At 42.6% G+C, this 26,500-nt stretch overlaps 3 protein-coding genes across 7 annotated transcripts; 1 reads left to right on the top strand and 2 right to left on the bottom strand.

Annotated features, from left to right (window-relative positions):
• Positions 1 to 5,638: 5,638 nt before the first annotated feature.
• chrna9a (cholinergic receptor, nicotinic, alpha 9a) lies at positions 5,639 to 16,142 on the bottom strand. 2 transcript variants are annotated; one of them, XM_037974735.1, is made up of 7 exons: positions 16,005 to 16,142; positions 15,700 to 15,845; positions 8,667 to 8,821; positions 8,334 to 8,514; positions 7,400 to 7,751; positions 6,412 to 7,001; positions 5,639 to 6,338 (listed from the first exon to the last, which is right to left on the bottom strand). In XM_037974735.1, exons 1-7 carry the CDS (start codon positions 16,048 to 16,050, stop codon positions 6,168 to 6,170), a joined length of 1,641 nt encoding a protein of 546 aa, XP_037830663.1. In that variant the 5' UTR covers positions 16,051 to 16,142; the 3' UTR covers positions 5,639 to 6,167. The 2 variants fall into 2 exon arrangements, with proteins under 2 accessions (XP_037830663.1, XP_017261114.1); XM_017405625.3 differs by having other exon boundaries at positions 15,700 to 16,009.
• Positions 8,677 to 15,701, top strand: LOC108229895 (gastrula zinc finger protein XlCGF57.1-like). 4 transcript variants are annotated; one of them, XM_037974732.1, is made up of 2 exons: positions 8,677 to 8,791; positions 11,557 to 15,701. In XM_037974732.1, the coding sequence occupies exon 2, from the start codon at positions 11,600 to 11,602 to the stop codon at positions 14,327 to 14,329; it is 2,730 nt and encodes a 909-aa protein (XP_037830660.1). In that variant the 5' UTR covers positions 8,677 to 8,791; positions 11,557 to 11,599; the 3' UTR covers positions 14,330 to 15,701. The 4 variants fall into 4 exon arrangements, with proteins under 4 accessions (XP_037830660.1, XP_037830659.1, XP_037830661.1 ...); XM_037974731.1 differs by lacking the exon at positions 8,677 to 8,791 and adding an exon at positions 8,820 to 9,383; XM_037974733.1 differs by lacking the exon at positions 8,677 to 8,791 and having other exon boundaries at positions 11,557 to 11,695; positions 11,798 to 15,701.
• A 6,700-nt stretch (positions 16,143 to 22,842) lies between the features above and the next one.
• On the bottom strand, positions 22,843 to 25,577 carry rhoh (ras homolog family member H). The gene is made up of 2 exons (XM_017437990.3): positions 25,224 to 25,577; positions 22,843 to 24,365 (listed from the first exon to the last, which is right to left on the bottom strand). Exon 2 carries the CDS (start codon positions 23,987 to 23,989, stop codon positions 23,402 to 23,404), a length of 588 nt encoding a protein of 195 aa, XP_017293479.1. The 5' UTR covers positions 23,990 to 24,365; positions 25,224 to 25,577; the 3' UTR covers positions 22,843 to 23,401.
• Between the last annotated feature and the right edge of the window lie 923 nt (positions 25,578 to 26,500).

Genomic DNA, 26,500 nt, shown 5'->3' with positions numbered 1-26,500 from the left:
ATATATATATATTATCTGTACGTCTGGCGGGCCTTCATGTTCTAACATTTAATCCCACTGATTCATGTCTTCATATTTATCTGAATTATTGAAATTTTGAGAAAGCATATTGTGTTTTAGGATGCCTGTTTTATGTCTGCGGTCTCATCATCCGCGCTAAAACCAAAAATGTTCCTTTTCTACAGGGTTTGTTACGGCTTCACAGGATGGGCACCATGAGTTCACGATGCATTCACTTATAACTCGTTTCAATCAATTCAATCACCAACACTGAAATAGCCGGTGAATTGATCGAATCGGTGAATGAATCAGTTTTGGTTTAACAATAAAAAAATTCAGAATAATTCTGGGTTATTAGATTTTTTGTGGTATACTGGAGGGATTAATTTAAAAAGTCTCATTACTGTGTTCTGTACAGAAGACTTTTGTATGAAGCAATAAATGAATAAAGACACGATGTTAATAAATCGGATAAAACCTTCAACGAATACACCATTGTTCCTAAATCATCCAATAAATTGTGCTTTGCCTCCTGATCCTTCAGCGTCCTTTACAGTGTTGATTTTTGAGTGTACGAGTTGTCCTTGAACGCGCCGTGACGTCACATGTCCCGCCCACTCACCGAGCCGTAACGAGCCGTGTCGCGGTGCTGTGACTGGGCTCGGCGGCCGTGAACGGAAGATGTTGACGGAGGAAAACTCTCCGAGATGCGGAGGCAGCGGGGCGAACAGCAGCTGGAGGCGGCAGCGGGAGAAATGTTGGAAACTTTGGGAAGAACAGCCGCAGATAGGTGACCGACAGGAAGCGAGTTTCAATGAAAATGAGCGGCAGAGCAGCTTCCTACGTCAATGTCAAAGTCAATTTTATTTATATAGCACATTTAAAACAACAGTATTTGACCAAAGGGCTTTACAATTTACGCCAACCATCAAACATAGAACGAGATTAAAACAAAATAAATTTAAAAACACAGAAATATAAACAGTAAACAGAAAACAAGTTGAGTAAAAGTAGCATAAAAAGATCATTCAAACTGTATTAAAAGCCAGTGAAAACAGATACGTTTTTAAAAGAGATTTAAAAAGAGGAAGTGAAGATGCCTGTTTAATGTCAAAGGGCAGGTTGTTCCAGAGTTTAGGTGCCACAGCAGAAAAAGCCTGATCTCCTCTGAGCTTCATCCTGGTTTTTGGGACAACCAGTAACATCTGCTCAGATGATCTCAGAGCCTGGGAAGGAGCATAAGGCTGAAGCAGGTCAGAGAGATACGACCGTGCAAGTTCATGTAGGCATTTATAAGTCATTAAAAGAATTTTAAAATCTATTCTATAACACACGGGGAGCCAGTGAAGGGAGGATAAAACTGGTGAAATGTGCTCAAACCTACAACTTCCTGTGAAAAGCCAAACCGCAGCATTCTGAACAAGCTGCAGGCGTGAAAAGACCTGACTGACGCCAACATAAAGTGCATTACAATAATCAAGTCTGGGTGTAATGAAGGCATGAACTACTTTCTCAAGGTCAGGTCTGATTAAGACAGGCTTAAGCTTAGCTGTCTGCCTCAACTGGAAGAAACTCTTCTTTAAGACAGAGTTGATCTGCTTATCAAACTTAAAATCAGAGACTAAAAACATCCCCATGTTAGACACAGTTTAAGATACGGCTCAAGAGAGCCAAGATTCAGGGGGAGAGATCCTGACATAGAGCTAGGGCTGAACAAAATCACTCCAGCTTTATCATCACTTATACTTTAAAAAACTGACGTCATCCAGGGCTTAATGTCATCCAGACATTTCAACAGAGGATCTATAAAACAATTAAAACGTTTCAGGGGCAGATAAATCTGGCAATCGTCAGCATAACAGTGAAAGGAAAGACCGTGCTTCCTGATAGATCCCAGAGGAAGCAGGTATGATGGAAATAAAAGTGGCCCCAGGATCGAACCCTGCGGAACTCCGCATGTGAGAGGTGCTGAAGTGGAAAAAAGGTTACCAATATTAACACAGACGCATCAGTCACTAAGGTAAGAGCGAAAACACTCTAACGCTGCTCCTGTAATCCCTACCCAGTGTTCTAACCGCGATAAAAGGACACTGTGGTCAACAGTATCAAAAGCTGCGGTACTGAGCAGAGTCATTTGCTAAAAAGATGTGATTAAAACCCTTACTAAAGCTGTTTCGGTGCTGTGGAAACTCCATGCTCATTAAGAAAGTTTATTAATTGAACCAAAACTAGTTTTTCTAAGATTTTAGAAAGAAAGCAGAGTTTGGAGATAGGTCTGAAATTTGAACAGACTGAAGGGTCAAGTCCAGGTTTTTTTAATGAATGGATTTACTCCCGCATGTTCTAAAACTTCAGGAACAACACTGGTAGTAATACTGCTATTTATAACAGCAAGAATATAAAAATCCATCCAGGTTTTCAGCCTCACAGTGATGCATAGTGGCAACGACATTTTGAACTATCTTTGCTGCCAAATTGTGGATTTTTTTCAGACAAAGTGGGAGAGTTTACAGCTTCACTGGAATACTTTAGCAAAACGTTGCTGATCTCTGAAACAACATCACTTTCTGAAACTATTTATTTGAGGGACTGACTGATGTCTTCTTCACCTTCGTCGATTTAAAAAAAAAAAAAACTCTGAGTTTGAACTGTCAGACTGCGGAGAATTTCTTTTTACCTTTAAGCATTGCCCAAAACAAGATGATAACAATGGGTACCCGGTAAAAAAAAACAAAAAACATTGCATTAGATATTTAGACAACATCTAAAGGGCCTGGTCAGTAGTTTTTACTTAAATGAAGGGCCATACTGTGAAGTGAGCTTGGCCACCAGGTGCTGCATGCATGGCTAGTGCCAGCGCTTGTGTTCTGGCGGAACAGAGAGGAATTTAAGTTGTCCATGCCCATGACATTCAGACAAGTATGTCATAGATGTGCTTCTATTATTAACACTTTTTTTATTGGGAAACATCTAAAGACCGAGAGCACAAACATACACAAAATACAAACATTGCCATACAATGAAACATCTAATTGGCATAACACCACATGGAACAGTTTTATTTATATTGATGTAGTGGGGTTTTTTTTTTTTTCCTATTTAAAGCTCAGCTCAGTTGTTGAACTCATAATAAAACAATAATGCAGCCCCATGTGCAGCCAAACATGGCCTGTTAGACCTGACTCCTCTCTTCACAGACTGGCTCCCTCTGCCGGTCGCCTCCTCTCCCCACCACCTGCAGTGGGTGGCTCCACCAGTGACAGCTGGGCTGCGATTGGCTCCTCCACGAGGAGGCTGCCATGACACAGTGGATGCTGCACAGAATCCCGTCCTCAGCATCGGCAGCCAGCGGTCCTCCGTCCTCCTCGCTTGTCCCTCTCTCTTTCTTTTTTTTTGTCCTCCTCCTCCTCTCCGTCTCACCTCCTCATCCCACCGCCCTTGCTCTCTTGTCTTTCCTCCCCCTGCTCCCCTCCCTCCGACCGACACACGCCGGGGCCCCCCGCTCGACCACACTGCAGCAGAGGGACGTGGACAAACAGCGGCAGCAGGCGGACTGGTAGGTGAGCCGAGGCCTGTTTTTTTCCCCTCCCCACCTTTCCTGCAGCAGAGGCAAGACGCCGCGTTCTCCTCTGATCTCCGTCAAGGACTATCTATCTGAGAAGTGTGTGTGCGTGTGTGTAGGTGTGTGTGTGTGTGAGAGAGAAAGAGGGCAGGGAGGACTACCACACCCTCAGATCATTGACAGCCACTGGCCTTATTTTTCAGAATGGATGTTGAGGGAAGGTTTTTTTTTTCACCGTCATGCTGCATTTATCTCTGTTGGCGTATGGATCCATTTTCTCTGCTCGAGCTGGTTCTTACCTCGTTTCCACCCCACGGTGCAGAGATTTGTACCAGCACAGACTAGGCCTTCTCAGCGCATGTGTCTTTGCCAACAGGGAAACTAAATGTGTAATTAAGGGTCCATCATTTATCAACAACTCTCACTTTTTGTCTCCATCATTAGGCTCCTCATCTCCTCTCCTCGTCCTAATTCAGTCCCTATCCCTCCTCCCTCTCCCTTCCTTCCTTCCTTCATTCCTTCCTTCCTTCCTCACACTTCATCTTCTTCTTCCTGCTGACTGGTTTTTCCCAGGATGCCTTGCTTCAGGCCGCTACAGTAGGCCCCAGCAGCATGGGCGGAGCCTGGGCGGGAAGAGAGATCACTGATTGGACCCTTCCCCTCAGGACGGGAGTGGTGGCGGGTCACCCTCCTTCAGCTTCAGATGGGCGAGGACGCTGAGAGCCAAAAAATCAACCACACCTTCCTGCGAGACTACGTCACCGAAGGTGAGTCGGTCCGGCCCACGGGGACTCCAAAACAATAGATGGTGCATAGACGCACTTTACAATCCAGTCATGTTTACTGTTAAAGTTAGGCTCAAAAGAATAAAAAAAATACAAAGTTCATTTCTGGGATGAATCTATGCTTACAGCCGATCCTCATAGAAGTTTTTTTTGTAGAAAAACAAAGTTGGATAGTTGCTGTAAAGTCGTTGGTCGAGCATGTGTTAAATAATAAATACCTTATTTGTAAATTAAGCTGGTTTTCTTTCTGTAAAGTTTTATTTTGTTCACTATTATTACATAAAACTACTAGACTTTACAGACGGACAGTTTGTTTTATCTGGTACCTTTGCCATCACTGAATTAGATGCAAAGACTTTTGTTTTAAATAAATGTACCTTTAGTTACATAAACATGCTGAATTCTCCGTAGTTGTAGCTTGTCTGCCCTCTAGTGACTCTTGGTGAAAATGAAAGCCCTCTGAGGAGACTGAACTGGGTTGTTGCTGTTAGACGTCCGCAGCCTCGAAGGGCTCTGTTGAAACTTGTTTGTGACACATTTATGGGTCATAATCTTCCAGATTAAAAACTGACCTATCTGCAGATAGAAATACAAACAGTTTCGCTCACATATAAGATTTAAATTTCTATGCTCCACTGGAAAGGTGAGCAAAATGAGTTTTAACAGAATATTGAACCTTTCAGAGAAGTCCATCAAAAGGTAAACTTAAAGGGACAGTTCAGACCTTCTGAAGTAGGGTTCTGTGGAATGGTTCTGAAAGACTACTATCTTACCTGCTGTAGATAGCTTTTTGAACAACCTCAGTCTGGAGAAATAGAGTTTAACTCTGACAGCATTGATGAGCTAATGGCTAGTCTCAAAAATTCCTTATCAGTTTATGCGAACACCAATTTATACATCTTTACATCGCTGTCGGTTTTGCATTGAGGAGTCTGTAAAAATTTACTTGTGACACATTTAAATAAACTTCTGTGGGGTTTTTTGTAAGAGCAAATAAAGGTGGCAGCAGCTAGCAGTAGCACTTTAATCTGTTCTCAGATTAGATGTTGGCTCGTTAATCCAGTCAGAATTAAACTGTTTTGTCCAAAAAAGAGGTCGTTCAAAGAGCTATCTACAGCAAGTAAGATAGTAATTCTTTAAAATCTTTCCACCGAACTCCTCTTCTAAAGATCTGAACTCAACCATACTGGGAGGTAGGTTTGAAGGTTTAAATCAAGAATTTTAAGTCAGACATGCTGTATTTTCTCCAAGCCTCACGTTGAAGGGTTGATGACTTGGTCAAAGTCTCGACAAACAAACATGCTTCACATCTCCGCTTTGCTCAGTTTTTTAATAAAACCTGCATCAGTGAACTTTCCCCTCCTAACGATCATTGTAGTGTTGGTTTTGTAGTAATTATGCTGCTTCACCTTGTGCACGCAGAAGACACACAACAAGGAGGAAAACGTCATCTGCCTGCTTTAAAACAGAATGTAAGAAACAAAGAACTGGAAGTCTGGCTGTTAGCTCATCAATAATGGAGAGTCCGTGCATGTCCAAGGCAGGAGGATGCGATTGTCTTACGGCTCCACGGCTTTGTGACGCATGCAGGTCCACCTGTTTTTAACGAACTGAGAGGGTTTGATGATGAGCTTTTTAGCTGATTGAATCCGTCTGCAGAGACGTCAGAGCAAAAACACTCCGACATGCACGCACACAAACACATGACTGACATAAAACAGCTGTATCCAACGTCTGTGTTCAAATAAAAAGGAAGTAACACTGAGGCCCAGAGATGCTGAAAGACGATTGTTGGTAGAAAAAAAAGGACGAAGAAGCTGTCAGGACGCCTTGGCAATGATGAGGATGCTCATGAGGAAGACCATGACGAAGAAGATCCACATGAAGAATCGATCCATCACTTTGGCGACCTTCTTCCACTCCGCCACCTTGATACACGTCGCTCTCTGCTCACGGAAGCAGTTGGCGATGTACTGGATGTTCTTCACCACCTGAAACACAGAAGATGGAGTGAAAAGAAGCTGGAAACAGGTCAGTCGGCGACGACAAGGTGGGACGTGTCACCTGCTCATGTTGGAGGCAGGGGCAGCAGCAGGGGCAGGCTGGGACTTGGTACTTCTCCAGTGGGTAGAGACTCTGCTCCTTAAGCCCCCCGTTCAGGTGCTGGACGTTTCTTGGGTGCGGAGGGGTCTGGTAGTCCAGTTTGTCCCTCCTGATGTGGCGGGTTGTCTCACCCCTCTCGAGCCTGGAAGCCCGGTGGTTCTGGTTGTTGTGGTAGTGATATTTTCCGTTGGCGCTGCCGTTCGCTTGGCTTTTGTAACGCTTGTCGTGATCATGTCCGGCTTGGCCGTTGCTGTACTTGTACGGCTCGCTGTCCTGAGGGTAGAAGCCACCCTGGATGATGTCATCGTAGTAACCGCCCTTGTCTCCCATGGGCTCCTCTGGGTACAGCGGAGTCCTCTCGCTCTCCGGAGTTGTGCAGTTCTCTCCGACTTCGTAGACAAAGCAGATCTTGGACATGTAGTCCATGATGAGCACCTTGGCCCAGTGTGGGACCGGTTTCGCCTCGGCACCACAGAAATGGATGTTCATGATGAAGATGGTGAGGGAAGTGGAGGCAGTGATCATAGTCATGGTGGCAATGTAGTACTTCCCTTTAGGAGAAGGTGAGAAAAGACAGATTTGTGGTGGGTTAATTGCATGTTGTTGATGTAAAATTAAGGACTTTGACTAATAAAGTAATGTTGACAGAGAAAGTGCTAAACTAAACTATCATTAACCTATTACCTGGCGTCCACATATGTGGATATCACATTTTGATTAGCATTCCTTGGTTCACTTCAGGTCCCAATCAGCCCAAATAGCAAAGAGAAATTAAAAATGCATGCCATGCAAAAGTTCAGGTCTTAGGAGATTAAAACAAATATCTTAAATTTATTGTTCAATATGTTGTCAATTATTTTTTACTCTTTTTTTATGAGAGAAATTGATCTTGTTGGTTGTAGTAACTCAATACTGTGATGAAAACAGAATCCAAAGAATAAAATCTGACCTATGTAGGGCATGCTTTCTGCAGGAGGCATGCTCTCAGCCACCAACAGCTGGAACACAGTGAGGGCCAGCAGCACCGTCACCCCCAGGGAGACCTTCTCCCCCGAGTCTGCCGGCAGGTAGAACCCCAGAGGAGCCAGGAAGGAGATGAGGAAGCAGGGCAGGAGCAAGTTGAAGATGTAGAAAGAGGAGCGGCGCTTCAGGAGCAGGGTGTAGGTGATTTCTGTGTAAGGGTCCGAGCAGCATCCGTACATCATGACGTTCCTGACCGCAGGCATGCCGTGACACTCCCACTCCACGTTCTCCACGAAGTCCGACAGGTCGCCGCTGTCCATCCCCAGACTGATGTCCACCTGTGTGGAGGATGCACGTCAACTCAACAAATGTGATACTGTCATGAGAATTAAAAAATTATGATTAAAAAATTGGGAAAAAAAGTTACCCATTGTCAAACAGGTAAACCTGCAGTAAATCAATCTTTGAGTAATTGACTTTACTGGTTTTAAACACTCTTTGACGTGAGCCTCAGATTTGACATGGTAATCCAAAACAGCACTCAAATATTGGAACTCATCTGTTTTTTGGATTTCCCTCAGATCATTCATCCATTTTCTTTTATCTGCTTTTTCTGTTCTGGGTCAAAGAGGAGCTGGTGCCTATCTCCAGCGGTCACTGTGCGAGGGATAAGTCATTTGTATACACATATGAACTCTAAGCTTTTTATGTTTATTCAAAAAACCTTTTTAGGTGTAAGTGCACTGAATATAACACCATCTATGAGATCACTTAATGTTTTCTATAAAATAACAGGTAGCCAGCTCTGTTGAATGTCTTGATCAAAACTCAAACTTTCATGTAACCAAAGTTAAATGTCTGTTGTCTGATTTGCTTTAATTTTTGAAACGTCCCCATCTTTCTCATTCTTCAGGTCTCACCTGGTTGCCGTTGTACGTCCATGAGCCAAAGGTAAGGTTGCATGATTGCCAGTCAAAAGGGAAATAGGAGACGTCCACAACACATGTGCTCTTTGTGATGGCCGGAGAGTCCCAAACAATCTCGCCGTTATAGCGCAGCTTCACATTAGTGTTCGACGGTCCTGATGACTCCTCATCTGCTCTATACGTGTAAAGAAATAAGGGGAAAAAAAACTATTTATGGAGGCATGTGCCCAACCAGGTTGACTGTTTTATTATTTAAGTTTATTCCTCTTCAGTGTTTGTCCTTATGGTGTTTCTGCTCAGATTTGAGCTCTGCCTCTTGTTACTGACTTGTTGTAGAGAACGATGTCCGGCTTCCAAACCAGGTCACTGGGGATGTTGATCATCTCTAAGTCGCCATAGTCCTCTTTATTCCACTTCAGGTAGGCATCGTGCCAGACCTGCCTGATCCACAGGTAGGTGGTCAGCACCTGGTTCCTCTCATCCTAAACACACAACCAAACAGAAGCAAAAAAACAAACCATCTGTGACATTTAAAAAGCTTGAATCTGGGAATGTGATTTCGGCAGATGAAACAAAGTACTTAGTTGTTCAAATTTAACCTTGAAAGTAAAAACAACAGAAGGTTTGCAAACATTTGTGTCTGAGCACCTCTTTGTGGCGAAGCCTAATGATTTGGTTGTTGTTATTTTATATCGCCCATTGCCAAAGGCAATAATGTGTTTGTCTGAGTTTGTGTGTGTCTGTAGCACTAACAAAATATCTCATGATGCACAGGACAGATTTGAATGAAAATTGTTTTTGAAAGGACACGGTTAGACTGACAGACACTCCGGAGCAGATGGTGGCGCTAAAGCAGCATTTAGCCCGATGCTAACCGCTGCTAAACAACAACAACAGAAGAAGAAAAAAAAGAGCAAGAAGGAAAGGAAAGCAGCGACTGGATGCAGGCATTAGGAAAGTACAGCTGCAGATAACGACCTGAAAGCTGTCGTAGTTAAATGAAAGTAACAGAGCAACACCCTACATGTTTTCAACCTCATCGAGGTTAGTGACCTCTTATTGTATGCTAGCTGCTGGTTACTAACAGTTTGCAGGTGGCTAACAGGGTTAGCTTTAGTTAGTGAAGGACAGATGAAGCTTTGTGAAGCCCTGAGGCTAAACTGGGGTAAATATGGTTCACTACTTCCCCCTGTTGATCAAAACGTTTCAGGCAAGAAATTGATTAAAAAAAAAAGTGTTGTCAGTCGGTATTATTAAAATTATACATGTTTATTTGGAACAACACAAAACTTTGGGCTCCTTTTTATTTTTCCCAGTTGTTTTGTAGTTTGTGAAGAAGTGATGTGGTTGTGCAGCTGAAATAATACGTGTGTATATAGGTTTAAAAATTAAAAATGTTAGACATTTGAATCAGTAATATGCTGTCGGACCTAAATGGTATCATCTGTAATTCTTTGAGCTCTGATGACTTTTAATTATTTTAAATATATCCAAACTGCACAAGAGTTGCTATTAGAAATAACCTTTAAAAAATAAAGGCCAAATTTTTAAAGTTTAAAGCCATATTAGGTGTCAAAATAGACAAATTTTCAATGGTTTTGATTAGAATTTTTTTGTTTATGTGTATCACGCATTATGTACTACAAATGAAGCATAATTTGTAATAAATGAGTGAAATGAGCAGTCATGTTTTGTTGCCAACAATTACGAGTTGTTTGTTTACATTCGAACATTGATAAGTTCACTTCGGACAGTCTTGGCGTGCGTCGGATATTGAGTCGGTAAAATAATCCCTGGATGTAAACAGAGTCAGAGGGAGAACAACGGAATCAGAGACAGCAGGTGGAAAGAGGAAAGGTAGAGTTCTTCTCCTGAAAAGAAACATCGACAAAAAGCTGTGAGGACAAGTCAACAGGTGTAGAGTTATTCTGATGGAGGAAATCGAGCGGTGGAGAGCGTTAAAGCAAAGGTTGGAGCTAAGATCATCTGTAAATGAGCTGTGCTGAGATAGTCTGAACTCTGAATCTCTGTATCTGATCGAACAAAGGCAAGGAATATTTGCTGATTTCCAACACAATTTTTACAAAACTCCTGATGAGTTTGAGTTGCATTAACCTCCAAACAATCATTTAATGATGTAGAAATTGTGTTAGAAGCATAAAATTTCAAAACAAAAACAATGAAAAATTGCATATTTTGACAGCTTTTATGGCTTTAACTAAAGACATACGGTAAGTAGATAAGTAGGTACATTGGTATTAATAAAAACACTATTCCAAGCCAAGGTTATGGGCTTTAAATAAAATAGATAAAAGCAATAAAAAATATAAATAAACTAGAAGCACACTGAGAGTCAAAGCAATGGGGTCATTAAAATACTGCAGGATCCTAATGTGGATTTGGATCGTCACTAAACTAAAGATTTCCTGTTTGAGGTCTGTTAGGATTCCCAAAAATATTTATATTTGACTTTTTTCAAAGTCGCAAGTTCACAGATGCTGATTTTAACACATTCTCTTTTGTTCACACACTTGATTAGTTGTGCATCAAAATAACTATAAACAAATATTATTAGATTTTTAGATTATTACAGCAACCTATTACAATTCAAACAGTAGTAATAATAGTAGCTGTTTTAAATGAAAGCAAAATCATCCTGTAACTCATTTTTAAATGTTCAAAATGTTTTGTTTTAATACCGTAATATACTGAAACTGTGATATTTTTTGCCCAAGGTTATCATGCCATCAGAATCTTATACTGGACGACCACTCTCACTTGATATAAACTCAAAATTAGTCCAGTGAGGCTAAAACTGATGTAATCCAGTTCTTCTGCTCTTGTTAGAAGTCTGGCAGCTCCGTTTGGTTGAGTGTGGCAAAATCTCTTTGGGTGATCAGCGTATGAAGGAAAAAAAGCTTCCATTACGATTTCTGTATTGCATATTGTTGATCATATTTTTGCATTTTCTCTAAACTGGGAAAAATATCAAGGATGGAGCAGGTTTAAAAACATGATGCTTGCTACAAGTGCTATCAAACTAGATATTAAGAGTTCATTTGTTCCAACAAGAAACCACATGACAGCTCTGCTTGTTTGCCGTCTTCTAGGAGCTGATCAGAAGCATTAGGTGTTGTTTTAACAGCTGAGCACTGAACTCAGATGTGTTTCAATATAAAGTGAACATTGCTCTTAATGTACGTGTTTGTCTGTGCAGATGATCAGCAGAGGGTGCTGATTAAAGAAGAAGCTCCTGGAGAATGGAGGCCTGGTGTGGACCGGAGAGGTCAGAACTGCTCATCAAAAAGGAGAAAGAGGAGGAACTGTGGAGCAGTCTGGAGGGACAGCAGCTCGAGGTGAAGGAGGAGGCTGATGACGCCGCCAGGTTTTCATTCACTGCAGGTTCTTTGAAGAGTGAGGATGATGGGGAGAAACCTCTGTTCTCGCCTCTTCATCAGCACCGAATGGAAGACGGAGATCTTCCAGGCAGCAGCTCAGCTGACCAGATGGAGGCAGCAGCTGCTGGAGGAGGAGAAACCAGCAGGAACCCAGGTCTGAAGCCTCATGAGGATGATTCCAGCTCTTCACAGACTGAAGTCAGTGACTATTATGATGAGGAGGAGGATGAGAACAATTCTGACTCTCAGCTGAAAGGACAGACGGACTTTGAGCCAAAGGCTGAAGACAGCAAGGACAGCAGGTGTCCTGAGTCAGCTGGAAACACTGACAACAAATCCTTCAGCTGCTCTGAGTGTGGGAAACAGTTTCTCCATCATCAGTCTCTTCAGAGACACGTGACCCGTCATTCAGGAGGAAAGTCTTCAAGTTCTTTGGTTCAGAAGAAATGTGTTGGAGTGAAGAAGACTGTAGAGTCACACAGAAGGGTCCAGATAACACAGAACTCATTCAGCTGTGATGACCGCAGTAAAAAAATGACTACAACAGCAGATATAAATAGACACTTGAGGGCCCAAACAGGGGCACAGCCATTTTGTTGTGACGTTTGTGGACAAAGATTCAATCGAAAAGGACATTTAACCACACATATAAGAATCCACACAGGAGAGCAGCCATTTCCTTGTGATGTTTGCGGAAGACGGTTTAACCAGAAGACAGATCTAAACAAACACATGAGAATCCACACAGGAGATCAACCTTTCGCTTGTGATGTTTGTGGACGAAGGTTTAACCTGAAGGGGAATTTAAACGCACACAAGAAAATCCACACGGGAGATCAACCATTTGGTTGTGATGTTTGTGGACAAAGATTCAGCGGGAAGGCACATTTAACCACGCACACGAGAATCCACACAGGGCAGAAACCCTTTGGTTGTGACGTTTGTGGACGAAGGTTTAACCGAAAGGGAAGTCTAAACAAACACATGAGAATCCACACAGGAGATAAACTGTTTGCTTGTGATGTTTGTGGACAAGAATTTAGCCAGAAGTTATATGTAAACGAACACATGAAAGTCCACACTGATGCCACCAGGATTTTATTTACTAAAAATGAACAGAAACCTCTGTTCTTGCCTCTTCATCAGCACCGAATGGAAGACGGAGATCTTCCAGGCAGCAGCTCAGCTGACCAGATGGAGGCAGCAGCTGCTGGAGGAGGAGAAACCAGCAGGAACCCAGGTCTGAAGCCTCATGAGGATGATTCCAGCTCTTCACAGACTGAAGTCAGTGACTATTATGATGAGGAGGAGGATGAGAACAATTCTGACTCTCAGCTGAAAGGACAGACGGACTTTGAGCCAAAGGCTGAAGACAGCAAGGACAGCAGGTGTCCTGAGTCAGCTGGAAACACTGACAACAAATCCTTCAGCTGCTCTGAGTGTGGGAAACAGTTTCTCCATCATCAGTCTCTTCAGAGACACGTGACCCGTCATTCAGGAGGAAAGTCTTCAAGTTCTTTGGTTCAGAAGAAATGTGTTGGAGTGAAGAAGACTGTAGAGTCACACAGAAGGGTCCAGATAACACAGAACTCATTCAGCTGTGATGACTGCGGTAAAGGCTTTACGAGGAAAACAGATCTAAACACACACAAGAGAGTCCACACAGGAGAGAAACCATTCGATTGTGACGTTTGTGAACAACGGTTTAGCCATAAGTCAAATTTACACACTCACGTGAGAATCCACACGGGAGATAAACCGTTTGTTTGCGATGTCTGCGAACAGCGGTTTACCCAAAAGGGATGTCTAAACACACACATGAGAATCCACACAGGGCAGAAACCATTTGGTTGCAGTGTTTGTGGACAACGATTTTGCAGTAAGGTCAATTTAAACGCACACACAAGAATCCACACAGGAGCTCAACCTTTCGGTTGTGACGTTTGCGGGAAAAGATTTTGCAGCAAGTCGTACTTAAGCGCACACATGAGAAGCCACGCAAGGCAGGAGCCATTTGGCTGTGACGTTTGTGGCCGGCGTTTCAATCGAAAGAGGAGTTTAAACATACACACGAGGATCCACACAGGAGATCAGCCGTTTACTTGTGATGTTTGTGGACGACGCTTCAATCAAAACACATGTCTGAGCAAACACATGAGAATCCACACGGGAGATCAACCTTTCGCCTGCGAGGTCTGTGGGCGAAGGTTTAACCTGAAGGGAAATTTGAACGCGCACATGAGAATCCACACGGGAGATCAACCATTTGGTTGTGACATTTGCGGACAAAGGTTCAGCGGGAAGGCACATTTAACCACGCACACGAGAATCCACACAGGGCAGAAACCGTTCGCTTGTTACGTTTGTGGACGACGGTTTAACCGAAAGGGAAGTCTCAACGCACACATGAGAATCCACACAGGGCAGAAGCCGTTCGGCTGTGACGTTTGCGGACAGCGGTTTAGCCAGAAGACGTATCTAAGCAGGCACACGAGGATCCACACGGGAGACAAACCGTTTGCTTGTGATTTTTGTGGACGACGGTTTAACCGGAAGGAAAATTTAAACACACACAAAAGGATCCACACATGAGACAAAGCGCTCGTTTGCAATGACTTAAAACACAGGAAAGATAACTATGTTCACACGAGAGGTCAGGCAGATTTAAAACTGTTCGGATGTTTGTTCTTAATGAGTTTGTGTGCTTTGGATTTCTGTCATTTACCCCAGTGGTTTTACTTAAAATTCTTGTTTTTGTTTGCATTTAAACTCATACTTTGTTAAAAAATATGACTCAAAACACCCCACAGAGCTCTTTAGTCATCTAACCAGTACTTCCAGGTTTGATTCCTGAATCACTTCAATCTGAAAAGGTGATTCTTAATAAATAATAAACACTGCAGAGATTTGATTAGATCAAAACAAATTTAACCAGTTTATTATAATTATTTTAACATCCTAATTCTCATAAAGGGAAATGTACGCAAATGTATTTTTGTTTGTTTTCTGCTGATGGTTTTGCCGTGTGTGTTCATTTATCTGTAGCATTCGCAAAATTACTGGATGTACATCTACAACTGGGTAACTTTTAGAGTCAAGCCAATATGATGGTTCCCCACAGCTAACTAAACTTAGCCGACGCACAAATGGCTATAACTCCTCCAGTTCTTTAAATGTAGAGCTAGAATTTGGTGTGGTTGTAGCTGAGCATCATTCACATCACATCAGGTCATTTACCAGGTTTTACCCAAACGGCTAAATCTTCGTCCCCCCTTCAACATGAGATCATTTTAGCTCAAATCTCTGGCATTAACTGCAGTGGGCGATGTCCATTCCCTGTGGCAGGCGTGGTAGTATCTGAGAGTCATCCTTTGAGCGCTAAGTGCATAAGGTCATGAACAAGGTTTTCCTAAAACGGCTTTAACTCCAAACCCTCTGCAGCATGACAGGATTATAGTTTAAATCTGTGGCATGAAAGGCGATATGCATTCCTTCAAGGAATGGTAGACCTTTAATTTAACGTCTTCTGTTGTTGACATACGGGAACAAGCCAGGCTTTCAAGCAGCCAACGGGGCTGTTGTTGGCCACCACGGTAAGAGAGGGAACAGACGTGCTCCCCTCTCTTTAAAACTTGGATTAGTAAAGACCTGTCTCTTGGTTTGCATCCAAAGCAGGAAGCGCACTGAGTTAAAACAGCGTTCAGCCTACAGGGCTGGCCCTAGTTAAACAAAACAATTGTCAAACCTGACGCTTGCACTCGACTGCTTGTTGACACAAAGAGCCGATCACAAGGCTGCAGCTCACTGCATTCAGACATCTACACACGGTGAAGCACTTCTCCAAGTCACTCACAGAAATCACACACACGTCTTATCAAGTCCAGTTTTGTTAAACTCATTGTCACGAGAAAGCAGGGACTCTAAAAGCCAGCGGGACAGTGTCAGTTTTCGTCTCCACTCACCATGTCTTTGATCTGTGACAGTGTGATCTGTAGGGACACGTTGAGGGCTTCGTCCGTGTCCTCCACGGGTCTCAGGGCGTTGGAGTAGTCCTCCATCAGGTCGTTCAGAAGCTTGTGGGCGTAATGACCCTGAGCACCGTGGGACACTGTAGGGACGGGAGGGGGACAACACGAATGTAGAATCAACGTTACACAACAGTTGTTTTTTTTTTTTTTAATTTTATTTATTTGTGAAACATTAAGTAAATTACAGAACCAGACAACTAGCCAGTTCATCAGTCAGGTTCAGAAAACAGAGGACTGACCTTGCACCAGGAGGCTTATCCACACCATCAGTGCTGCCCTCCTCATTTTTCTTTTTTTCTTTTTTTAATTTGCTGCTCCTCACCGGTTGGTGCGATCAATTATTCAGCGAAGCAGTCGCTGAGATCCAGATCCAGGGCGTCACTCGATTCTGTCGCGCTCTGTGCCCCGCTGAGGCAGAGCCCGCCGCCGCCGCCGCAAAGTCTTGAAGTCTAACATCCTGTCAGGAGCTCTGAATGCTTCGCTAGCTGTTGGTCGGAGGTCTCCTCTGTCGGTGTGTGTAATTGCTGCATGGGAACAAGACCCGGGGATATCACACACACACACACACACAGGTATCCTGCTGTATCACTTTGCACAGTGGCATCAGGTGAAATGTGACGCTCAAAGCCCTCTCTACTAGTGTACATGACCACAACCAGCCTTACAACACACACACACACACACACACACGGAAGCATTACACAGCTAACGACATGTGTTCGTCACTCAAGTGTCGGCTCATTCAAGACACACTCTCATCACTGGGGATATTTCAGGTTTGTGGAAAAGTGGGACCTGACAATCAGGTCTCACCATGTGAACCCAAACCGTGAACACGAAGGCAGTCGGGCCGTTTGCAGATCAGCGATAAGAGGCACTTTTTGACTTCCTCTGGTTACAGCTTGTGAAAGATGCAAGAACCGATTACCTTCATGTAATCTACCAAAGATCTAGAGCAGCTGAAAGTAGTTGTAATTTATTGGGAAAAAATGGCTTTATTTGGTTCATTTTATTTGTTTGTCCGCTGTGACTAAAAGAAAAACTGCAGTGTGGTTTATGTCAACAGTTAGCGCCAAAGTTTTAAGCCAAAATATTTCCCAATGCGTAGTGCTTTGAGTATGTGTTAGGGATGATGCTCAGCTACTACCATACCAGATTTTAGCTCAATATCTGTAGAACCGATTGAATGAGATTCATCTTTGTGTTGGCTAAGGTCAGTTGGCTGTGGTGGCCATCTTGAATTGGATTGACTTCAAATGTTAATCAGTTGTAGATGTACATCCTGTGCTTACTTTCTGGAAGTTTCATTAAAATCCATCCAGGGGTTCATGAGATATTTTGCTAACAGACAGGTAAAATTGACTCCAATAGCTTAGAGCAGTTTTTAAAACAAATCTCACGTGATCGGTTTGCGCTCCGAGGATGTGTTGGGGACAAGGTTCAGCTACTACCACACCGGATTTTAGCTCATTATGTGTAAAATTATCCGAGTCGTATCCAACTCGCTGCCCTTACCTTTAGGCGGTGGGCGATTTAAGAGAAGAAGAAGAAACAGTGGTTGCTTAAAATAACTGCAGGAAGAAAGAAAATTGAAACGCGTGTCTCCAAAATCCAGATGTCGCTGTCTAAAGTCAGATAAAAAGTGAGCAGCGACACGAACGAGTGCAAACTAGGGGAGAAAATACGTCCGTGGAAGCTCTGCGTCTGAGCTGCTGCTCCAAGGTTCAGTCAGACACGTGGAAACATCTTCTGCTGAACGACGGCTGAAATCTGCCGAAGTAGCTGAGACTGAGGGTTCAAATCTAAAAGCAGCAGAACACTAGCTGAAATGGTGTTCAGCATCAGCTAAACACGTTAAAATGGGCAAAATAGCAGCTAAACTGACTAAAACAACAGCTAAAATTAGCAAAACACGTTGAAGTTGAAATTAGCACAACATTCACAGAGAGCAGAAATAAGCTGAACAGTAGCTAAATGCTAAAAGGAGCTTGAGAAGACAAAAATAGAGCATGTAAGCTGAAGCCAATTCAAGCAAACAATGTTTTTCAAGTCACTGAAAAGATCTTTTATTTCTACAGGGGATTTTGTTTTTTTTCCTTTTTGTAAATAAAATGAAATATTTTTAAAAAGTATAACATTTTTCATAAAACAAAAGTCACATCAGCCGTCTCCTGAATGAGCCGAACATTTTGCTGCCTGGATAATCAAAACACAGTTTGTTATTCATCCACGGGAGAGAAAAGTTTTATGTGTTTTATGTTTGATTAGACCCAAATGAAACTTCTGCTTCTCTTTGGGGCCGACCGGCAAGAAAACGAGCCGATGGGGTTCAGTTGTAAACGTGATAAAGGTCCGTGACTGAAAAGCTGCTCAGAAAACAAAATATATAATTAAAGCCAGCTTTGTTTCAAGATTTAAAAGAAAGAGGAAAAAGGGGTGAATGTTAGCTCTAGTTTGATATTTTCTTGGTGTTTACAGTATTTTATCAGGAGCTACAGGAAAATGTTACAAAGTTCAACTTCATTCTGAAGCTTTTGGTTAACTTGGGATTTAATTGTATCCATGGTGATGTTAATTATCCCAACTCAGATGAATAAAAGTAGAGAAGAGCCTCTAGTTTAGAGTAAATTATTTTATTTATTTTTTGTCTGGTTGGAGTATCGAGCGTTGAGAAATGTTGGTGGAAGATCGCTCTCAGATTCTGCAGACAAACTGAGCGCTGCGTTAATGTGTCACTGAGTTTCTGTGGTACCGAGCTCACACAGGACAGGTGTTTCCTGTGTGTGTGTGTGTGTGTGTGAGCGAAAGCGGAGAAAAACCAGAGTTTCTTTTCTTAACTTTATTTGTCTTTAGCGCTCGGCGTGTGAGATCTGTCTTTGTTTGAAACTATGTTTTTGTGTCAACAGAGCAGAACGTGTAAAAAAAAAAAAAAGAAAGAAAGAAATTCATAGGTGAGAGTTTAAATGTGTTAGTTTGTGTTGATCACTGAAAAACACGAGGAAATATCCCTGACGCAACACTAAGAGACACCTGGAGTTTTTACACTATAATAAAAACCAAATGAAAACTGTCTGTGTTGCTGATGTTGTTATTGTTGGGAAAGTGTGTGTGTGTGTGTGTGTGTGTGTGTGCACCATTAACATAAGGTGAACTCTGTTTTATTCATGAAGCAGCTCCAGAAAGGCGAGGCAGACATCAGACTTAAACATTTCAGTTTTATCCTTCTGTTCACAAGAAGGAGGAAAATAAATAAGGAATCCTTGTAGAAATTCATGTCGCCCGCCACCTTTCATGGCAGAGTTTTAGACAACGATCATCTTACCTTTAGAGTTATGGCTGTTTTGGTCAAACCTTCAATATTTCAGGCAAAATCCCAATCTGTGCTCAAAGCATGGATTGTGAATGAGTCTCAACTTCTACCACATCAAAAGGAAGTGTCCTGATTGCCATGTGGGCATGAAATCTTGAACTAAAATTTAAAATACAAAAACAAGCTACAAAAAACAGAAAATTTTCCAGTTCTGAATAGCGCTATCTCATTGGAAACTCTGCTGTAGCTCCTGCCTGTTTTAAACCTTCTTACTGAAAGGCCCGGTCCGCTCTGATTGGTCAGATGTGGCTGGACTGTTATGCACTGTGTATCTGCAAGTAAAAAAAGATCCTTTACAGCCCTGCGGGCCAGATCTGGCCCTTGATAACATTTTCTCTGGCCCCCAAGATAACATTTATATTTTATTAGATCTGGCCCTCCGGTCTGTGACGGATCCAGTCTGTGTCGCTTCAAAATCTGAGCCTATTTAGTCGTCTTGTGTTACTCTGAAGCCTAGAAAACAGGATTTAATTCCTCAGTAATCGTAGATTTTGACGTGGACAGAGGAATAGAGAGCATCAAATGGGACCGATCAAACTCTGGTTGATAAACTTCAGCCAAGAAACGATATCAGACATCTGACCTGAGTTCAGAGTAACAGTGAGTCTGATTTAATGTACTTTTTCTGTTTTCTTCTCGTTTTAAAGTTTAATGTTCATAGCTGTAAGATTGGATTTTTGTTTATGGATTTTTAGCTGTTTTAATGGAGGAAAAATTCATGAGAAGGCATAAAAAGTTAATACCAATGATGTCTTTTTAAGTTCAATCTATTTTTCGTTGTTCATTAAAGTTTGTTTGCACTAAATTCTATATAATATGTGACAAAGAAAAGGTATTTGATATTTTTATATAAATGGTTTGACATATTACATCTAATACTGTTTCTGTCCTATAATCCAGAAGGTTGTTATAGATATTATTTACAAATTTCCAGGAACACCAAAGGCTCTGTTAACAGGTGCCATCTAGGAGAAAATGTCAACTTTTTTACTGCAGACATCAAATTTCCAGTTCAATCAGAAATGTGGCAGAAAAAATAACAAGTTTTCTTTAATGCTGATGACAGAACTTCAAGAGAAATCGGAACCATCTGTGCTTTACAAAAACCTGAAAGTGGAACTGGCCTAGAAAACTCATCGGTGCATCTCTAATAGCCAATAGTTGTCATCAGAGTTATCATGTTAGTTTTTTTTTGTTGTGCACGTGTGGCACACCACATTCTGAAGATGACAATCTGCCAAAAATGTCTCAACACCAGCATAATCGTAGTTCAAAAGTCACATCGTCAGATCATTTAACAGTACAAGGTGTTCAGTGAAGGGAAAAAGGCTCTGGTTGCCATGGTAGCCAATGCTCTCTCACAGGAGGCACTAATAACCTCCGCAGCAGCTTTCTTAAATTTAGCTGCTCTGTGTCAGAACAGTAACCAAGGAGAAAAAAAAAAAAGCTCACGATTAAAGGTTGCGTCGCAGCCGCTGGGACTTGTCTAAATGTCTGAATAAAGACCTACTTACCAAACCTCTCTCACGACTCTCCAACTACCACTAACTGTGAAGTGGCTGTATACCACCGGTGTGTGTGTGTGTGTGAGAGAGAGACAGAAAGAGAGGGATGAGGCATTGTGGTAGTTGTGGCAGAGCTCACAGTGAGACATAAAAGATGTGACCACAGCAGATAGTCGAACAGGCTGAGCGCTCACAGCGGTGCTTTTCTTTCTCTCTCATTTCTTACTTAATAGTCACAGGCACAGAAATAAACCTAATAGTTGCGTATGAGACTATAACACTTGTCTCTATAAGCAGATGTACGCTCAGCAAGAGACTTTTGGAGCAAATGAGTAAAAAAAAAAAACTCTGGATGGTTCGTTTGTCGTCACAGTTTTTGCACTAAAACGCTTGCAACTTTAGTATTTTACCACAAGTTATTAACTTTATTTACTTACTTTTATAGTACCGGTGTCAGATAATGGGGTTTAATGCCTTCAAACATGATTTAAAAGGCAAAAATAAGTGGAGATATATTCATTTACGTTATAATTGCGGGAAGAAACATAGAGCTACTGGACACTAGCACACGCTTGTGCTAGAATAAAGTGTTTCTAAAAGTTTGCATGATGAACTGTGTGTGTCTGAGCGTGTGTGTGTGTGTGTGTGTGGACTGGGATGTGGTTAGCATATCCTTGAAAAGTCTCCTTTTTCTTTTTTTTTTAACGCCTCTCATCCTGAGCGGCTCTGAACACCACATGAGACAGAGGTACGCGAAGAAAGAGCGGGAGAAAACAGCGAGGACGGCGGCGGGGGGGAGGAGGAGGAGGAGGAACGGCTTCTTCGAGCTTCTTTCCTGGTTGGTTGTCTTTTTTGCCTTTTACTTCTTCTTCTTTAAATCAGCCAGAAGGTTTGTTCGTAACACAGAATCACACATCGACAGGTTTTACGCCCTCATCTCAGACACATTAAAAAAAAAATGAACAAACAGAGGAAGGCCAGGATCGTATCCGTGAGCTGCACCCTCACATCATGGTTCCACGTTTTTAATGTGCCTAAGTTTATTTAACCCTCCTGAAGCCTTTAAAAGAGAAAGATGAACATTGTTAGAGGAGCCATTGGATCTTCGGGTTAATTTGACCTGAAGGCTGCAGGACGGTGAAGCTGCTCTCGTCCTTTTTTCACCAAGTTACACTTAAGTTCAAACCACTCAGAGTCACCTTTACATGCATGGATGACCCAACCACAGCAGTGAAACAGTATCCTGCTGTTATCAAGTCAAAGGTTTGTTCAGGAGAAAACACATCTCCAAATATCTACCAGGATCATAAAAAATGTTTCGCTTTTTAAGAAAAACACTTAAATTCTAAAACCGGTTTTATTCACCCTTCATACGGTTCTTGAATTACTCCAACTGAGACCTGGGGTACATGTACATACACAACAACGTGTATCTCCGAGTGTGTCAAAGTATACAGTCTTCAGAAAACAGCTAATTATGGTGTGAAACGATCTCAAGCCAAGTGTTTCTGTGCCGGTGAATTAACTGTCATGAAGGGTTTAATTCATAAAGGCTTCATTCAGGACCAGAATGGATGATAATCGGGGCGGAGGACACAAGAACGCGCTTAAATTTAACACAAGCAAGTTAAAATAAACTTATTTACAACAGTGATTTCATACAGCCATCATAAATAAATGTTTCCGTTGATTTCTTTCTGACTTTAGTCTTTCAGTCGTCCACTACAAGGAAAACTGTACAAAACTCTGTCCAAACACAAACCTTTATTTGGTTCAGCTCTATGAAGAATTAAAAAAAAAAAACAATACAGTTAGCTACAAAATCAGATCTGCATTTATTTTCTTGTTTCCAAATAAAAGAGCACAATGAAACAATAAAAGAAAACTGCAATGTACAATAAACCTCTTTTTTTTTTCACCTTATTCCATATTCGTCTTTAGTTTTAGAACCAAGCAACAGTTTTTTGAATGATATCTTTAGCTGTTGTTATTTAAATGTCATTTAACGTGCAAACTTTAACATTCTCAATGGGTTGGTGTTTATTTATAATAAATATATATATATATAAAAATAAACACACAAGCTGCATACATTTTTTCTGAAACATGCCTACAAAATCTTTACTTTTTGGTTACGTCTAATAAAATATGGGGATGCACTTTGCGCATGGCCTGTTGAAACAAGGTTATTTCTCTTTGACATTTTTTTTTTATTCGACATTTACATTATTTTTTTAAATCATAAATAGACACACAGCAGTTCAAAGTCATAAAGAAAATGAACGATCCTGAAATCGATCTTGTTTGACTTAGAAAAATGTGTGAATTAAACTATAAAGTTTCTATAAAGCTGCTCTATAAAGGTTTAGTTTTAAATGTTAAACGCTTCCTGAGCCAACCCTGAAACTGACCCATAAATATCAGCTCTTCTGCTTAAAGCTTTAAAGGACTTCACCTAAATCTCCTTTCTCGTTTAGAAATACTGTCACTTCAAACGCCGTTTTTATGATTTCATCTTTATCTTAAAATCACAGAACATCCTCCTCTGTCCATCCAGTGGGTTTATTTTTTGAGTTTTTTTTTTATCAGGGTGTTCTTAGTTTGAAACATCTTTGAGTTTGGCGTAAGGGTGGGAGAAATTAGTGACAAACAAGCCGGCGGTTATCAAAGAAACCCCACTTCGGGTCCTTCCGCCCCTCCAGGTCTGACTGAGTTTGAAGAACACACCAACGAGGCTTCTGCGGAAACCAAAAGTCAGAGGTCAAAAGATTTTGCACTGGTTGATGCCGAACATGCGTCTCCTCTCCCGTTTCTTGTACTTGTTAAAAACCGTCCGCACGGCGTACTCGAACACCTGCTGCACGCCCCGGTTGCCCAAGGACGAGCACTCCAGGTAGCCCTTGGCGTGCACCTCGTGAGCCACCCGCTTCCCCTCGGCCGGCGAGATGCAGCTGCCCCGGTGAACGCCCACCTCCCTCAGGTCCGTCTGCGTCGCCACCACCAGCACCGGCACCCTGGGCAGGTTCTCCCGCACCTCGGCGATCCACTTGCGATGGATGCTGGCCAGAGAGTTGGGGTTGGCCACCGAGTAGCACATGAGGACGACGTCGGCCTGGTGGTACGACCTGGGCCGGATCTGCTTGAAGTTGTCGTGGCCCGCCGTGTCCCACAGCCCGAGGCTGATCTGGACGCCGTCCATGTAGACCTCCACGCCCGTGTTGTCGAACACCGTGGGCTTGTAGGAGTCCGGGAAGGTCTCCGAGGTGAAGCGGACCAGCAGGGCCGTCTTGCCGACCGCGCTGTCGCCGACCAGGACGCACTTCACCGACATCTCCGTCATGCCGTTCATGGTCGCTGCCAGGGTGCCTCAGGACGCCTGGGGCTCTTGGTGAGGAAGTCAAAGGTCAACTCCTTTCCTGTCAGTTCAATCAGAGTCAAAGTTCTCGAGTTTCACCACAGGCAACACTTAGACCCGCTTCATGGAAACTCCATGTCTCGAGACGCTCTTCTGCAGAACCCGTTCAGCTTATCGACCTGAACGATGACGCGTTTCCTCAAGAGGTTTCTCCTACAGCCGGCGCCTCTCCAGCAGACGAGCTTCGCGTGAAACCTCTCAGTCCTTTAGGTCATCTCGGCTCGTCTCACTCCGGCGTGGTCAGGGTCCCGCACCTCTCCTCGGTCGTCTTCGAAACCATCCCGCTGCCCGTTCAGGGTTCGGTTTGTCACTGATCGGGGGGGAAAAGAGAGGAAAGAAGAGGTTAGCAGCGAGAAGACTCTACCCATACTTGGGAACTGGAAGATTTTATGGTTTGGTGCAGACGGCTGCCATTCTTGTCACAGCTCATCATGGAAACTGACAGCAGCAGGCCTCCTGGGTGTAAAACACTAATCTGTCACAATGTAGTGATTTATATACGGAAGTAAAGATGTGTATGTTTGGGTGTGACCCAGAATTCGCAGCTTGATCCTGAAAACAGGTGCTCATCAATAACACACACACCATCGACGCCACATGGAAGCCTCGTTTATGTTACAATCTCTTTCCCGAAACAAAAAGAAATATTTTCGTTCTGCGGCTCCGTCTCCAAATCCACAGCTGAGCGCAGATCACGGTGTTTCAGTTTGGCAGACATAAACACCGATCGGGTATTTTCATGATTAAACCAACACTTGCGAAGGCGATCCCTCGTGACCTCTGTGCTGATTGGTGTTTTTAAAAAAGCGGACGAAGGATTAACCTGAAAAGCACCTGCCGTGTCATCCGGATGGAAAGACTTCAACCATCATGGGACACATTAACCAGAAGGTTTTTCCACCAATCAAGCTCAATGAGTTCGCAAGAAGAAACCTAAGTTTGAGACTATTAAAGGAAAGGCAAATGATTAGTTATAACTAAAATACTCAATCTTTTTTTTTCCTTTAACAAAAGGGCTTATTGATATATATATATTGCTTGATTGTGGAGTGAAAAATGAAGAGAAAACAGACCACAAACGGCCCTAAAGACTCATAGTGTCAGATCAGGACAAGTTATACCCAATATTTCTGAACAAAAAGGACAAGAAGAAGATGTTTGGGCCTACCTTTTGTCAGTCAGCTCAGGCTTTACGAAGCGGATGTTGGCTGCCGCCTGAGAGAAACGCCACCCGAGTTGAAAACTTTCGACTCCAAAGAACCCACTACTTGATCAACCGTTCCAGGCTGATGAATGAAGGCAATGAAGAGCTGGAGTTAACGGGGACGACAAGGAGAGATGAAATGCTGCGGCACCTTCAGAGCTCTTTTGGACGGTGAGTTTAGAGGAGGGAAGTCAGAAAGTACCAGAAAAAAGAGAGAGAGAGAGAGAGAGAGAGAGAGAGAGAGACAAGATTGAAACACATCCGCTTGTTGGAGTGTGGAGGTGTGACTGACTGAGACTCTGAGCCTGAAGCGCTCGCCTCCCCCACAGCAGCTGCGCTTTACATAAAAAAAGAAAACGAAAAAGACTGCTTTCTTCTTTCTCCTCTCCCCTTGCTGACATCTTGTATCCTTCTGCCTCTCGCTGCAGGTGCAAATGAAAGAGGCTGAAAGCAGAGCGGCAACTGCCACGAGATCTTCAAAACACAGAGGCCTTAATCCCACTGAGAACTTGTGGTCGATCCCAAAGAGGTGGGTAGACGACCAAAAACACACAAACTGTGACAAAGTCCAAAAGTCCAAATGCTGATTATGCAAAAGTGGACGGCCGTGAGACAGGATTTGGTCCTGAAGACGTCACGGTGAAATGCCAAGGACTTCAATAAAAGAAAGGCCAACGCTGTGATACTCACACTTTGTGTAAACCTAATGAAAATGTCAATAAAAAAATATAATTTAATACACCATAGATGCTTCTGACTATAAGATCAAAAAAGAAAGAAACTGCACACTTTGTGAAAACCAGTACATGCATCGTTCTCACATTTGGCCACAGACGTACAAGCTTGTGCATAATTTTGCAGACATTATTTGGACTCCCTTTGGAAGAAATTGTTTCAACAACCTGAGCCTTCCTGTCTTCGTCTTTTTGCCGTCACATCACCTCTACAAAATAAAAAACGACATTTACACCAAGTAGTTGAACACATCAGTTTCCATCAGTGTTTTAGCGCTGGTCAGTGCAGAATTGTGAACTAAAAAAAAAAAAAAAATGCATCTCGATTTGTCCTGAATCATATCTAATCTTTTATTTTCTCACCTGTTTCATCCCCCCATGTGTTCTGCAGTGACTGTGGGGGTCTTCGGGTCAAATGTGGCCGCTCTTATGAAGGTTTAACGCAGATCCTGCCTGCCGGAGCTGCTGGACGTCCACCGGGCCTCTAAAAGCAGCCCCAGGGCTAGT

This window comes from Kryptolebias marmoratus, linkage group LG3, assembly GCF_001649575.2.
Source record: "Kryptolebias marmoratus isolate JLee-2015 linkage group LG3, ASM164957v2, whole genome shotgun sequence".
In the NCBI taxonomy this organism is placed as follows: Eukaryota; Metazoa; Chordata; class Actinopteri; order Cyprinodontiformes; family Rivulidae; genus Kryptolebias; species Kryptolebias marmoratus.
The sequence above is the reverse complement of the archived record's forward strand: the minus strand, read 5'-3'. Positions and strand labels throughout refer to the sequence as shown.